General features: G+C 46.0%; 1 protein-coding gene across 2 annotated transcripts in view; it reads left to right on the top strand.

Annotated features, from left to right (window-relative positions):
• Positions 1-14,386, top strand: part of LOC143296332 (uncharacterized) — a 486,076-nt gene that overhangs the window by 378,249 nt on the left and 93,441 nt on the right. For both annotated transcript variants that reach the window (XM_076608201.1, XM_076608202.1), the window contains exon 5: positions 4,703-4,816. In XM_076608201.1, the coding sequence (XP_076464316.1) occupies positions 4,703-4,816 (114 nt within the window). The remainder of the gene's footprint in view (positions 1-4,702; positions 4,817-14,386) is intronic.

Below are 14,386 nucleotides of genomic sequence, written 5' to 3'. Positions count from 1 at the left end.
TATGCATGTGTGTGATCGATTGGCAAAAGAGGCGGCTGATCGATTGGCAAAGAATGCTATAGATCAAGAATTATTTTCTCATATCTAAATTGTTGTACATGGACTTTTAGCCAAGAGTTCATTCCCATGCAGGACACCTCTGGCAGGAAGAATTGAATCAGCAGACTGAAAACAAGCTTTTTCAGATTCGTCCTGACCTTAAGGAATTCTTTCCTCTGTTGTAGGAAAGAGGAAACCATCACAGCAGGCTGCTCATGGGTCATTCATATCTGACCCATTTTTGTGTCCTGAAAGGTGAAGAACCTGCATGGTGTGTTCTGTGCAACCAGCCTCTTAGTGTCAATACATCTGATCAACTGCTGGGATCTGCATCTCGGGGCACGGACATTTTATGGTAATTCCATAAAAATCCTGTTCCGGGATGTTCTCCCAGACATCATCATCCAGTTCCTGAGGGAAATTTGTTTTTGGCTTGATTTAAATTTTATGTGGTCTAAAACTTACGTCTGTGAAGTGATCTTTTTACATTGTCACAATATATTTAATGTGGTTTCAGTTTTAAATGGTTTGAATGAGAAGTGAGTGAACTGGTTCTTCTATGCCGGGGGTCTTTCAGTATAAATAGCATCCACATTCTGGAAATTCTGTGCTAGAAATTTCCTCTTTTCTATCACTCTCTTTGTTTCTGGCTGTTTTCTTTCTTCATTGTTGTCTCTTTTTTCTGCCATCCCAATCCACTACCCTTTCCTTTTTCAAGCAATCCTTGACATTTTTTTTCTCTTTTCCGCAGTCTGTGATGTACTATCTGTGCTGTTTTGCTCTAGTGATTAGGTAGTGAGATTGTAAACACTGTGATGAGCACTAGCTGCCCATTCTGCAGTGTTATTTGCCGATGTCAGAAAGCAGATCTAATGAGGAGAGGATAGTTTGGAGGGGATAAAGTTTAAAGAGGTGAGAAGAGAAGAACCCTATGGAGCTGAAGATGGACAGTCAAGAAAAGAAATAGGCGATATTAGATAATATATGCCCCCTTAGCCCCGAACATAGATATAGAGATACATACAAAATATCAACGACACGGGCTTAATTACCAGTCATATAAACATTTATTCATTCACCCGTGACATCAAATTTTGATATGTACTCTACTCCAACGCACCTTGCACTCTCTCAATTATACATCTACTCTAACACACATTCATACACATTCACTCAACCAAGTCCTTTAACCCTTATATAGGTCACTAAATTAATCCATATTCTTCCGTCAAGTTCCTCCTCGAACCGTTCAGGGAAATACAACTAATAAAACTTTTCTTTCACCAGGATAACGTCCACAATAAAATTGTGATGTCAAGTTCCTTCTCGATGTAATAAAATAAAGCCTGTCCGAAGCCTACCCCACAGCTGACGCACGTTCTGGCAGTTCCCTTTACAGGCGTAGATCCTGGAAGGGGAGAAGCAGGGGTGTAAGGGAAATGATAAGTAGAAATGGGGTATAAGATGGGGCACAGAAAATGAACCCTGGAGTCTCCAGAATGCACAGCCCATGGCCTGGCCTGAAGTAGCCTGCCACCTCAACACATGAAAATGACAGGACAGACAAATTCTTGCCCACTCGGAATCCTAAACCCTTCTTCAAGGATTTTCTCTGGGATTATTGGGCTAACAAATATATCTAACTTGTCACTCCCCCGTTTCGGGAGTCTGAAGTCAGAACATACATAGAACACAACGAAACTGATCCCTACTAGAACGAATCTAGCACAGTTGAAGGTTCCAACAATCGTGCAGTCTGTTCTCCACTGACAGTTGCAGAACAACCTTGACTTCTGGCACTAAAGATCTTTATGTTTATATCTAAAGTGACTTCTGACCGGGACTCTAACCAAACATTAGGTCTCTATAGATCTATATAGTTGTACAGTACTATACATATAAAGGTAGCTCACCTATCCAATATAACATGTTGAAGTGGCGGGTGGGTCTACACTATTTCTAGGGCTTTTTTAAAACAATTAAACTCTGGAACAACGTAACGATTATGTTCCAACAATAGTATACATTTAGTTTAAACTGTGGAACAATGTAACGATTATGTTCCAACAATAGTACACATTTAGTTTGATGGCTGTGACAGGCTATATGGCTTTTTTATTGGTTTTTTTTCCGCTTTGAAGTATTGAATTTTTCTTTTTTACGATTTTTTGTAATCTGTGGATCATAAATTCAGCGGAATGTCTGGTGTCCTCAGCATGGCCTAGTCTTATTTGCCCTAAAGAGTTAAATGGTTGGGATACCATGTCATGAACTGTTTTTTGTTGGTTTGTCTTAGTCTTTTTTTGTAGATGTGACAGTTTTGTGTTGATGCGGTTGAGTATTTGTATGGTTTGACAGTCCTGATATAGCCCTGTGCAGTCAGCTGGACTATAAGCAACAAGAACAAGAACAATGTTTTAATCAACCTTTTAATGTAATTTTGTTGTTTCTTTACTGGATTTTAGAAATGACAGGTGATCAGCCCTGAAATGGCCTTTTTTTAATAATAATAATAATAATAATGGTATTTATATAGCGCTGGATCTTTTGCAGAGACAAATCAAAGCGCTTTCGCACCAGCCATTCACACGCATGCATAACTCTAATACTGCAGAAACTAAAGACAAGGAAGGGCAGGCAAGGGAGGCTATTTTGGGAAGAGGTGGGTTTTAAGGCCAGACTTGAAAGAGCTGAGTGTGGAGACTTGACGAAGCGAAAAAGGAAGTTCATTCCAATCGCAAGGTCCAGAAACAGAGAAAGAATGGCGGCCAATAGTTGAGTGTTTGAATCTGGGTATGCGTAAACAGAGTGGATCCGAGGCCGATCGTAGTGAGCGAGATGGAGTGTAGAGGTGAAGGCAGCCGCAGAGATAGGAAGGGGCAGTTTTGTGAATGCATCTATAACATAGAGTGCTGATCTTGTACTTTATTCGGTGTGAGACAGGGAGCCAGTGGAGATGTTGCAAAAGAGGAGTGATGTGCTCAGATCTTTTCTTTCTGAGGACGAGTCGGGCAGCAGAGTTTTGTATGCGCTGAAGGGGCTGAATGGATGAAGCAGGCAGACCAGACAATAAAGAGTTACAGTAGTCAAGGCGAGAGAGAATGAGAGAAACGACAAGTCTAGATGTTGCGTCAGTGGATAGATATTTCCGGACGGCACTGATGCGTCGCAGTTGACAGTAGCAGGACTGACATGTCTGACTGATAAATTTTTGCATGGACAGTGTATTGTCAAGGACAACACCGAGGTTCCTGACTGACGTGGAAAGAGGGATGGATGTACTGCCAAGTTTGATTGTGTCAATTGTGATGGAAGACAGTTTTTGTTTAGTTCCTATGATCATTGCTTCAGTTTTGTCCGCGTTCAATTGTAACTTATTTCGAGTCATCCAGTTTTGAATGTCCAGGAAGCAGTTGGATGTTTCTTGCAAGAGCAACAACAATTTTTCAGGGGTATCACTCTTCTGGAGTTGAGTGTCATCAGCATAAGAATGATGACTGATATTATGGCGGTTGATAATTTCAGCGAGAGGAGCAGTGTACAGTGTGAAGAGCACTGGGCCTAAAACAGATCCCTGTGGGACTCCATGTTCGATTTTAACAGGTTCAGATTGGAAATGATCAACAGTGACAGACTGGAATCGATCAGTGAGATAAGATTTGAACCAGTTTAGAACAGTGCCGTTGATACCAAATGTAAAATGAAGACGGGAAAGAAGGATTGAATGGTCTATCGTATCAAAGGCAGCTGACAAGTCGAGGAGAGTGAGAAGGGAAATTTTTCCTGAGTCGGACGCTATCAGTAGATTGTTCAGAATGTGGAGGAGAGTGGTTTCGGTGCTATGGTCAGCGCGATAGGCAGACTGAAATGGGTGGATGAGATTGTTGAAACAAAGGTGGTTGTTAAGCTGCTTGAGGACAGCTTTTTCAAGGAGTTTGGACAGCTGTAGTCAGCTGGGCGATAAGCAACATAACTTAACTTGAGCACAGGCATTGGCCTGCGTGAGAGTATATTGGTGCATGCTGTAGTCTGCCTAAGATGTTCATATGTATATATTTACCTGTAAATTGTATCAAAAAGAAACTTTGGAAACGGAACACACCACTATGAGAGATGTTTTTAAAGGTTTTTTTCTCTTTTCATTGTTGCATTGCCTGTCACTGTCACTGGTCCCAAAACCTGGTTTGAACGTGGGGGTACTACACTACTGATCTCAACACCAATATTATCCATTTTGGCAGTTCTGAGATAGAGCCTGAGTTTCAGAAAGCTGCTCTGTCTACTCAGTGATGTTTTCTGCCAACCTTTTTCACTGCCTGCCTTGCTTTATTTCCCCTGCATTGTTCCTGAAGGATAGTCTTGAAGAGCCCATCAGGACTTTTCATGTGGCCAAACCATCTTAGACTAGGTGACAGCCAAGCTGGCATGATCATTGGTGTTTTGTATATCTGACAGAGCCCATCACTCTCCACGTCAGATTTTCTTGTTGGGCTTATTCACCACATGCGGCAAATAATACTGCCACTGGGTTACAAGATTACCAGAAGTGGAGGAGAACCTCTTACCTGTATTGTCTATGTGCAGTTATTTAGCATAGCATGCTGAGGTAGACTTATCGATACAGGTAGGGCTTGCTTAACAAATATGCTAATCGTGCTTCCAGGTCCTGTGGACTATATGTGTCCTGCTACCAACAACTGTACAATAGACAAACATCGACGGAAAAGCTGTCAGGCATGTCGACTACGCAAGTGCTATGAAGTGGGCATGAACAAAGGTAAGTCCAGCAACTGAGCAAGGACTCTGAAAAACAGACACTCCCTTCCATCGATCTTTTTTTTTTAGATTTTTTTTTAATGAATGAATAAAACAAGTTGAATATGTTTTTATAACAGTTGTGGAGCTGCAATCATTAGTGCTGCCTATTCTGTAAGAAAAAAAGCGAGCAAATTAGCATATTAAGAAATGCAGTGCACTACTGCTATCACTGAAATTGTTAAAATAGGTCAAACAATGATTTGCTTCAACTTGTGGTTGACAATTATGTTATTCGTTTGAAACAAAATAGCTTTTGTGGCCAGGGAACACAAATGGAACAAAGAAAAGGTAGCATGGAAAATAAAAAGTTCAGAAACCTATTCAAAGTAACTGAAGCCATGGTGCAGAAATGAGATTTTTATCTTAAGTTATGGAAATATGTAAACCTGAGAGCCTCAGGTGTCAATCCTGAGATTCATGTAAATCCGTTGAGAAAATGAAGGGTTATTTAAGTGTGTGTGATAGGTTCGTTTTCTGTTGATCAGACTCGCGCATGGATCCATGATCCCAAATGTTTTGAATTCTTACTTGATTCAAAATGTAGCAAACTGTACATCGGAGAGAACCTGTTTAAAAACACCACTCAGTACTGTACTTTTCTTCACATTGTGCGTATGAATCTGAATCTGAAACTGCGCACACTCACTCTCACGTGCGCACATGCAACAGACATTTTTGAAGCATTTGATGTCAATGCCTTTTTGTGCTGAAATTATGACAGCTGACAGCGCAGCAGTACATTTTTTGACAATTGACTATTGTTTAGATCTGGGATTGTCCGTGAACAAGCAGATGGTCTTGCCAGTGGCCTCCCCCATGAAGTGCAGGAGAGCCCTGCGAACTGCCTCCAGTTCCAGAACATTGATGTGGCATAGGCGCTCCTCCGAGGACCAAGTCCCTGCTGCATGGAGTGAGTCCATGTGGGCTCCCCAGCCCAGGGAGGAGGCGTCTGTGAAGAGTGCCACCTGAAGAGCAGGTGGGGCTATGGGCACCCCCTGTGTTCAAAGAGGGGTGGTTAGCCACTCTGATGTCACCTCGAGGAACCACTCGCCCAGACATATCTGTGTATCCCTAACCACCCCTCTTCGAACAGAGGGGGTGCCCATAGCCCTGGGACCATAGGTCTGGGACCACTGTAACCTCAGTGCCCTCTGAAGAGGGCGCTTGAGAACCCTGCCCAGGGGAATGAGAGGTGCCATGGACACCATCATGCCCAGGAGGGAAGAAAGTGTCTGCGCTGTTGCTTGGGAGGAACAGCGCAAGTGGCTGAGGAGGCCTGCCAGATGGTCCCAGCGATCTGGCGTCGGAGAGACTATCATGGACCGTGTGTCGAATCTCATCCCTAAGAAGTCGAAGGACTGACTTGGGGACAGATTGCATTTCTCCTGGTTCGTGAGGAAGCCCAAAGGTCTAGAAGTCTGGCCGTATGACTCTGGCATAGGGCCTGCGACTGGGCCAGGATAAGCCAGTCGTCCATGTACACACAGAGACGAATGGATTCCGACCGGACAATGGACACCAATTCCCGCACCACCTTGGTAAACAGGAAAGGGGCAAGGGACAGACCAAATGGAAGGGCCGAGAACTGGAACACCTTGTCCCTCCACACAAACCTCAGGTACCGACGGGTTGCCGAATGGATGAGGATATGAAAATAAGCATCTTTCAGATCGATAGAAGTAGCCCAATCGCCCTGTTCAGTGGTCTCCCGAAGAGACGGGGGGCGGTCCCCCACCCAAGGGAGCATGTACCCCGACTCTAGCACCGATACAATCCCTTCGTTGAGTCCCAGAGCATGCCACTGATGTGTATGCTGGGACAAGTTTCCTACTTGGAGGGGCTGAACGACTGGCGGTGCTGAATCAGGGTCCAGTCATTGGGGGTGCTGCCTTCTGGCCTTGGGCATGGCCAGTGGGCTTGGACGGACATGAGGTAGTTTATTCCTCTGCCGCTGATTCTGCGCACGCCGCTTTGACTTAGGTGGTGTGGTATATGGAGGGGCCCTGGTGGCCGGTCTCTTCAGTGGCATAGAACCCTGGTGCCCCTGGGAGGTGTGGGCTAAATATGAGGCCACCTCCCTGTTTGTCTCTGCCCTGTGGCTGACAAAATGGGGCGCATACTGGCTGAAGAGGGAGTGCTGTATTGAAGTGAAGGCTGGTAGCTGTGTCTGCAGCTGCCGTGAGACCAGATGCTACCATACTGCCAAAAGTGTTTAACCTTTGGTTGGTGAAGAGGCCCGGCGGGACAGAGGGAGGTGACCCCGTGTCCTGATTAACCGGACGCTGTTCTCACAGCTCATTGGCCCTGTGGAGGAACGCGTCGAAGAAGGTATAAGCCGTGGAAACCTCGAGGAGGCAGCGGTGGGCCAATCTGTCCCACTCTGCTAACGTTTTAAAAGATAGAGTAGCTGAAGTGGGGAAGGTGGTGCGCTGAGAGACCAGCATCCTGTCCTGTGTAGAGGGCTCCGCTTCCCTGTAGGCAGGGTGGTCCTGTGTGTACCAGGACCACACCCCTCCCTTGGAAGAATCTTTAAGGAACTTGCCCGGGGAAAAAGTGTCTGGGGCAGAGAGGGACTCCCTGCCTGGAGGAGGGATGGAAGCAGCACCTCCGACAGTGTGGGCTGGCTTATTAAGCCATTCCTGCGCCATTTCTGCCACTCCGAGTCGCCTTGTGGTTCTGGAGTTAGAGTCGCATGGCCTAAGGAGGGTCAAGGGTAACAAAGTAGCCTGAGGGACTGATTCGGCATGCGTGACCCTATTGGGGAGGGTCAGTTTGAGCTCAGCAAAGTCCGAGTTTGGTTCAGGCTGGTCCCTACGGAGGCATGGGCTCAATCTGTCACCCTTGTATGGGGGCGAAGAGTGCTCATCTGCTTGTTCGTCCTCATCCGAAGACAGGGGCTCCCACTCTTGTTTGCAGTCCATCCCCTGCTGGGTGCCATCTCAAGTGGATGTAGCCGCTGGGGCGTCCTGTGAGCTGTGGTCAGCCCAGTGGGATGAGCTGGGACGATCCTGAGCAGGGACCATGGCCGCAGCTGTTATGTCCTTGACGCCTGAAGCGGGTGGGGAGCGTGTGGACCGTAGGTCCAACCATGCTTGGGATGGTGGGTGTCCCTGGATGCAAGAGGGACCCACGAGTGCTGTGAGGGGACAAACACTCACTCATCTCCCTGTAGGACCGAGGGCTGGGTAGGTGGGAACTGCAGGCTCCCCCAGGCTGAGCGGGGCCCCTCAGCAGCTGTCGGTCCTGACAAGGAGGCCGTTGTGACCATGGAGGTCACCTGTGGGTTGACAGAGGCCCGATTTGTGGACTGAGTGGCAATATTCGTCAAGGAGCTCGACCTGACCGACAAGAAGTCGATCCCACTTGTCAGGGCTGTGTGTGTCACCCTGTAAGATGTGCTGGGTTGGGTCCGGTGGGGAGCGGACAAGGGGTTGGTCCCTGGTCCTCCCGGCAACCCAGCGTGCACCATAGGTGCGCACCAGTATGGATAGAATGGGGGTAACCACCCATGGGCACCAGCCATCCTGTGATACCAAACCCCAAGGGTCACTGGTGCCTTGACCTCCATGAAGGGAAAAACCTGGCCAAGTCGGAGGGAGGTCAGGTCCGACAGGGGAGTCCAGCCGGATAGCGGGAAAACCTGCAGAGCAGGTGGCCACGCGCCCCGAATCCCCTCCTGTGGGGAGACTGGGGTGGCTTGGCCCGGGGTGGGCAAAGTAGAGGTCCCCCCCGGAACCAAAATTTTCTTCCCCCCAGGAGGTGGTGGGGGAGGGGGGTCGACAGAGGAGGGAGGAGGGGGAACAGCAATGGGGACCCTGAGGGCCGTCTCCGAGTGAGGACTCTGGTAACGGCCGGGCGCGGCCTCCCCTTGTGAGTTCGCGCCTAGCCGCGAGTCCCCACCGCCAAGAGAGGACTTGCCACTCCCCCCTCTCCCTGCCTCGCGCTGGGACACCTCGGGAGGCAACGCTCGTTCCCCTTTCCCCCCGGTCCCCTTCATGACCGTTTTACTGGTATGAGTGTTGCCTCCGCAATCAGCGTCTAAAGACGCATCGCTGCAGTCCGTATCAGGAGGAATCATGAGCTCCAGGCCTGGGAGAGTCTCTTGCCGAGTCTCAATTCCAGCCTCATGATTTCTGCCTTCGTGGGATGGCATACGAGGCATGGTACCCGCGCTTAGGCACCCAGCGAAAATCCGATCCCCAACAGAGTAAGGAAAGACAGGATCGACTTAGAGGTAGAGAATGTAAGAATACAATAAACACAAACCGCATGCAGCAAAATAAGGTCAAGTGAATACGCTTAATAGCCAAAAAAAAAGCGTAAGACGAGACAGAGCGTAAACCTGACAAGATGGCGTGGAGAGCCTTGGCCAAAGGAATGATTCAGCGTTTATAGCTTTTAGAGGCGTTTGATTGGCTAAGAGCGGACCGGGCAAGACAGCTCGTCTTTTCACTGTTAGCCGCGCGAAATTTGGCCAAGCAGAGCAAACCGATAGGCCTAGTTTGTATCAGTTTGACATGGTAAGTATATGTATCACCAAACATGGAGTATAATACAAACTCCTCCTTTCTCTGTCGCCTTTATTTTCGCATGTCCAGATGCCAGCCTGGACCATCAGACCGCTACCTCCATGACAGTCATATGCAGCACAGGCTGCATACCTCTCCCCAGGCTGTTTCCATCCTTAAATTCCAGACAACAAAGCCTGGACTGATCAGTGAAGAGAACTTGGCACCACTGTTTTAGCATCAAGTTAAGATATTGTTAGGTCCAATTCTGACAGTGGTTGAGGATCTGTCATTCTGGTCATCTTGAATGACACAATAACCTGGTGAAACAAATTAGTCCACAAGGCTGGAGGACCTATGGTGCAAACACCCCAGGAATGATGAAGACTAGGCATGAAATGTTCTTTGGTTTGTGCTACTCTTTTACATGTTCCCAAGAAAAATATTGGGACACACTAGAGTTACAGCCCTTGGCACAAGGGTACCCTCTCATGCCCTGGTCAACAAAATTAAGACAAGCTCAACTTTAACCCTCACAAGTCATATTTATGTAAAAGAAACCAGCACATATATGTTTTCTTTTATGCTATCATTTATTCTTTTATAGTTAAGGCTTGTATTGGCCTACTATAAAAATTTTTATGAAATAATGTCAAATAGTCACATTTTATTATCATTTCAGTGTCACTCTTTTCTTAGTTATTGTTATACAGGGACCTGCAGGGGTCCTTTAGGCATTGTTTTATTACGTTTGAGTGAAATTTTGACCCTTTTCGGAGTTTCACTGATTGAGTTACTTTCCCTACCCCCAAAATGCAATCTTGTCAGGTCACCTTTGAGATGCAATGTGGTTTCTCTGGCTAACATTTACATGTGTCATTTTTCCCTGCTTAATCAGTTGAGTGCCAGAGAATTTTATGAAAAAGTGCTCTCCCCTTGCCAGAGAATTTTGAGGACTCGAGGGTAATAGGTTAAAAAGAATTCTAGTACAAATATGTGAGATACAGAAAGAAAGTAAATGTTTTGTGAAGGAAAATATATGTATATTCTGCATCAGGGCTTTTTTCCCAGTTAGGTTGATTGTAGATAACTTCAGGCATTCAAAGTCAAGATAGTAATTTTTGTGCAGCACCTCTATATAATGACATCCGTAAGGAAAGAAACAGAATACAGCTAAAAATAGCGTGCTTATTGTCAGATTATTCACACCTTCATGATAGGCCGTTTTCTGGTTAAAGGGCGCTGCCATAGCTGATGCTATAAATAGCTCGCATGCAGGCATGTTCTGGTTTACATTGACAACATGAACGGAAAATGATGAAAGTGCGGTAGGCAGTGGTTACCACCATTCAGCACATGGTTCTTCCGACAGTAAAATAAATTAAAAAAATGCTTAATGAGGGCATAGAAAATCCATTTTACGCTCATAACCCCATCTTTAAGCGGAACTGAAAAAATACTTTCTAATCTATGTGACAATCGATTATAATACTTTATGCACTCAGTCAATACATGTGTGTAAAATAGAAATTGTCACTGAGCATTCTCTATGGTGTTAGTTTTCTCCTGAAAGAAGCTTTCAGGAATGACCCATGAAATTTTGGGATGCCGTTTGAGTCATTGAAACTACTATGACTGGAACATTTAGGGGAAAAAAAGGAAGTATGTCTAAGTAGGTTTCTGAAATTAGTGATAATACTTTAATTACACAATATTATGTTAGCCCAGTTTGAGGGATATGCCAATAAAAGTAATAATTTTAGGAAAAGTTGTGTTTATCAAAGTTTATCATTGTGTATAAGGCCTAAATGAACCATGAACATGCTGTCTACAAAGGAATAAATGATGTAAGAGCATCAAGGATGGGGGGTGGGTGGGTGGGTGTGAAATGGTGGTCATCAGCAGATCAGCAAATTGAAGAAAAAAATTATAATCAATGAGAAAATCTATGACAAAAATATGGTATAAAAATTCAGAATGTAGTATATTTCTTTTCATACTATGTTTTCATTGACATCGGGTGGAAATTTTGAATTATTTGGTAAGGCAAGGAAGGCATAAAAGCCCTCATGTGGTCTTGTAAGGGTAGCATCACTCAAAGCAATATGAAATGAAATGAAAATTTGTAAAATTCCTAAAATACCTAAAACTGAGCATCATCAACAGTTGAAAAACCACCGAGGCAACCATGTGTTTGTTCTGTATTGTCCATGTGTTCTGTGTGGGTTGCTCAGGATTGAAGAGGCTATGCCAGTCTTGAATAAAAGCTAATTTGTATTTGCACATTTCTTCTGTCTTTGCTGCTGTGTGCACATGTCAAATGATTGGTATGGTGGTTCGTCCGTTGGGATCGACGAGGACCATCTAGTCATCCTGGGGGTGGGTGGGTTGGGTTCTGACGCAGTGTGGACAGGGGATGGTGGTGGCTGTCGGGGACTTGCTGGCACTGCTTTTCCTGGCCTGTCTGCGTTGCTCTACTGCAGTGATTCTGTTGGCCTCACAGGATTTGGCGCCTTTGTGGACAGCTGAACGCCACTTTGGTCTGTCCATTGCATTCAGCTCCCATGTGTCGTGGCTGATGTTGAAGGCCTTCAAAGAAGCTTTCAGAGTGTCTTTAATGCGCTTCTTTTGGCCTCCATGGGAGCGCTTGCCATGTTGGAGTTCGCCGTACAGCAGTTTCTTGGGGAGCCAGTGGTCTGGCATGCGAACTACATGGCCTGCCCAGCGCAGCTGGGCCTGCATCACGATGGTGTAGATGCTGGGCAAGTTTGCATAAGTGAGCACCTCTGTGTCAGGGATCTTCTCTTGCCACTTTATGCCGGGAAGTTTTCTGAGGCTGGTGGTGTGGAAGTGGTTCAGCTTTTTGGCGTGGCGTTTGTAGACCATCCATGATTCAAATCCATAGAGCAGTGTGGTGAGAACTATGGCCTTGTATACTTTGAGCTTTGTCTCCAGGGTGATGCCTCTCCTGTTCCAAACGTTCTTATGGAGTCTGCCGAAGGCAGCGCTGGCTTTGGTGAGTCTGGCATTCACCTCGTCGTCGATGACAACTGTGTGACAGAGTGTACTGCCCAGGTATGTGAACTTGTCCACCGCGTTCAGTCGTTGCCCGTTGATGAAGATGTTTGGTTCAACGTAAGGCTTTCCTGGAGCTGGCTGGTGCATCACCTCAGTCCTCTTTGTGCTGATTGTGAGGCCAAAGTTGTCACAGGCAGCAGAGAACTTGTGTTGCATGTCAGCTTCGGAGGCAGCGTTGAGAGCGCAGTCATCAGCAAACAGGAAGTCATTGACGGTGTCTGTCCTCACCTTTGTTTTTGCTTGAAGCCTCCTGAGGTTAAAGAGTGAGCCATCTCTGTGGTACCTGATGCCAATGCCTACGTCAGCGTCTCTGAAGGCATTTGTCAGCATGGCTGAAAACATGAGAATGAACAGGGTGGGGGCAAGAACACACCCTTGCTTGACTCCGTTGGAGACGGAATGGTTCTGAAGTCTCTCCGTTGTCTTGGACTCAGGCCAGCATCCCATCGTGTAGGTTGCCGTATGATGGTGATGAACTTTCTGGGACATCCGTACTTCGCCATGATTCTCCAAAGGCCATCTCTGCTAACAGTATCGAAGGCCTTGGTCAGATCGACATAGGTGGAGTAAAGGTCAGCGTTCTGTTCCTGACACTTCTCCTGGAGCTGCCTGGCAGCAAACACCATGTCGATAGTCCCGCGTTCTTTCCGGAAGCCACACTGGCTCTCTGGTAGGAGACCTTGCTGAAGGTGCGCTATGAGACGGTTGAGTAGCACTCTGGCCAGAGTCTTGCCTGCGACAGACAGCAGGGATATTCCACGATGGTTGTCACAGGCCTCACGATTTCCTTTGCGCTTGTACAGGTATGATGGAAGCATCTTTGAAGTCCTGTGGAACTGCCTCATGCTGCCAGATGAGCTGGAACAGCTGATGAAGCTTCTCAGTCAGCACTATACCACCTTCTTTGTAGACCTCAGCTGGAATGGAGTCTGAGCCAGGGGCTTTGCCATTGGATAGCAGACGGATAGCTTTCTGGGTCTCCTCCAAAGTTGGAATGGCATCCAACGACTCATTGGCTGGCACCTGGGGGAGTCGGTCGATGGCTTCATCATTGATGGTGGAAGGGTGGTTCAGTACGCTGTCAAAGTGTTCAGCCCATCTCTCAAGGATCCCGTCCTTGTCAGTGATCAGGGTAGAACCATCAGCACTGAGGAGTGGAGCAGATCCGGAGGTGGTGGGACCGTAGACTTCTTTCAGGCCGTTATACAAGTTCTTCATGTCGTTCCTGTCTGCAAAGCCCTGGATCTCACCAGCTTTGTTGCTCAACCAGGAATCCTGCATCTGCCGCAGCTTCAGCTGGATGATGTTGCGTGCGCTCTTCAGCATGTCTTTCTTTGTATAAGGACAGGCCCGGTGCTTCCTTTTATTTTTTAAAATTATTATTATTATTATTTATTTATTTATTTATTTATTTATTTTAATTTTTTTTTTTTTTTTAAATTTTTTTTTAATTTATTTATTTATTTATGTATTTTTTTGTATGCTTATAGTTGACTTCATCAAGTTTTTGCGCCTTATACATATTATTATTAGTAGTAGTAGTTCTTTTTTTATGTATTTATCTATTATTCATTTACTTTTTTTTCTTTCTCATGGCCTGACTAAGCGCGTTGAGTTACGCTGCTGGTCAGGCATCTGCTTGGCAGATGTGGTGTAGCGTATATGGATTTGTCCGAACGCAGTGATGCCTCCTTGAGCTACTGAAACTGAAACTGAAACTTTTTGAGGAAGTGTCTGGGTTGGTTCCAATGTATCTTTTGTTTACCTGTCTGCTAGCTGAATTGGTAGCATAAGCAGCACTGACTTGAAGTTGTGTACCTTGTGAATGGAGAGAGTTACCACTCTTTACTATTTGTTAAGCATTTCTGGCCTCATTATTTGTTAATTTTGAGCATCATCAGTTTTAACCAAAGACCCCCTTAGTAGTGATAATTTCAGATACC

This window comes from Babylonia areolata, chromosome 21, assembly GCF_041734735.1.
Source record: "Babylonia areolata isolate BAREFJ2019XMU chromosome 21, ASM4173473v1, whole genome shotgun sequence".
Taxonomy (NCBI): domain Eukaryota; kingdom Metazoa; phylum Mollusca; class Gastropoda; order Neogastropoda; family Buccinidae; genus Babylonia; species Babylonia areolata.
The sequence above is the reverse complement of the archived record's forward strand: the minus strand, read 5'-3'. Positions and strand labels throughout refer to the sequence as shown.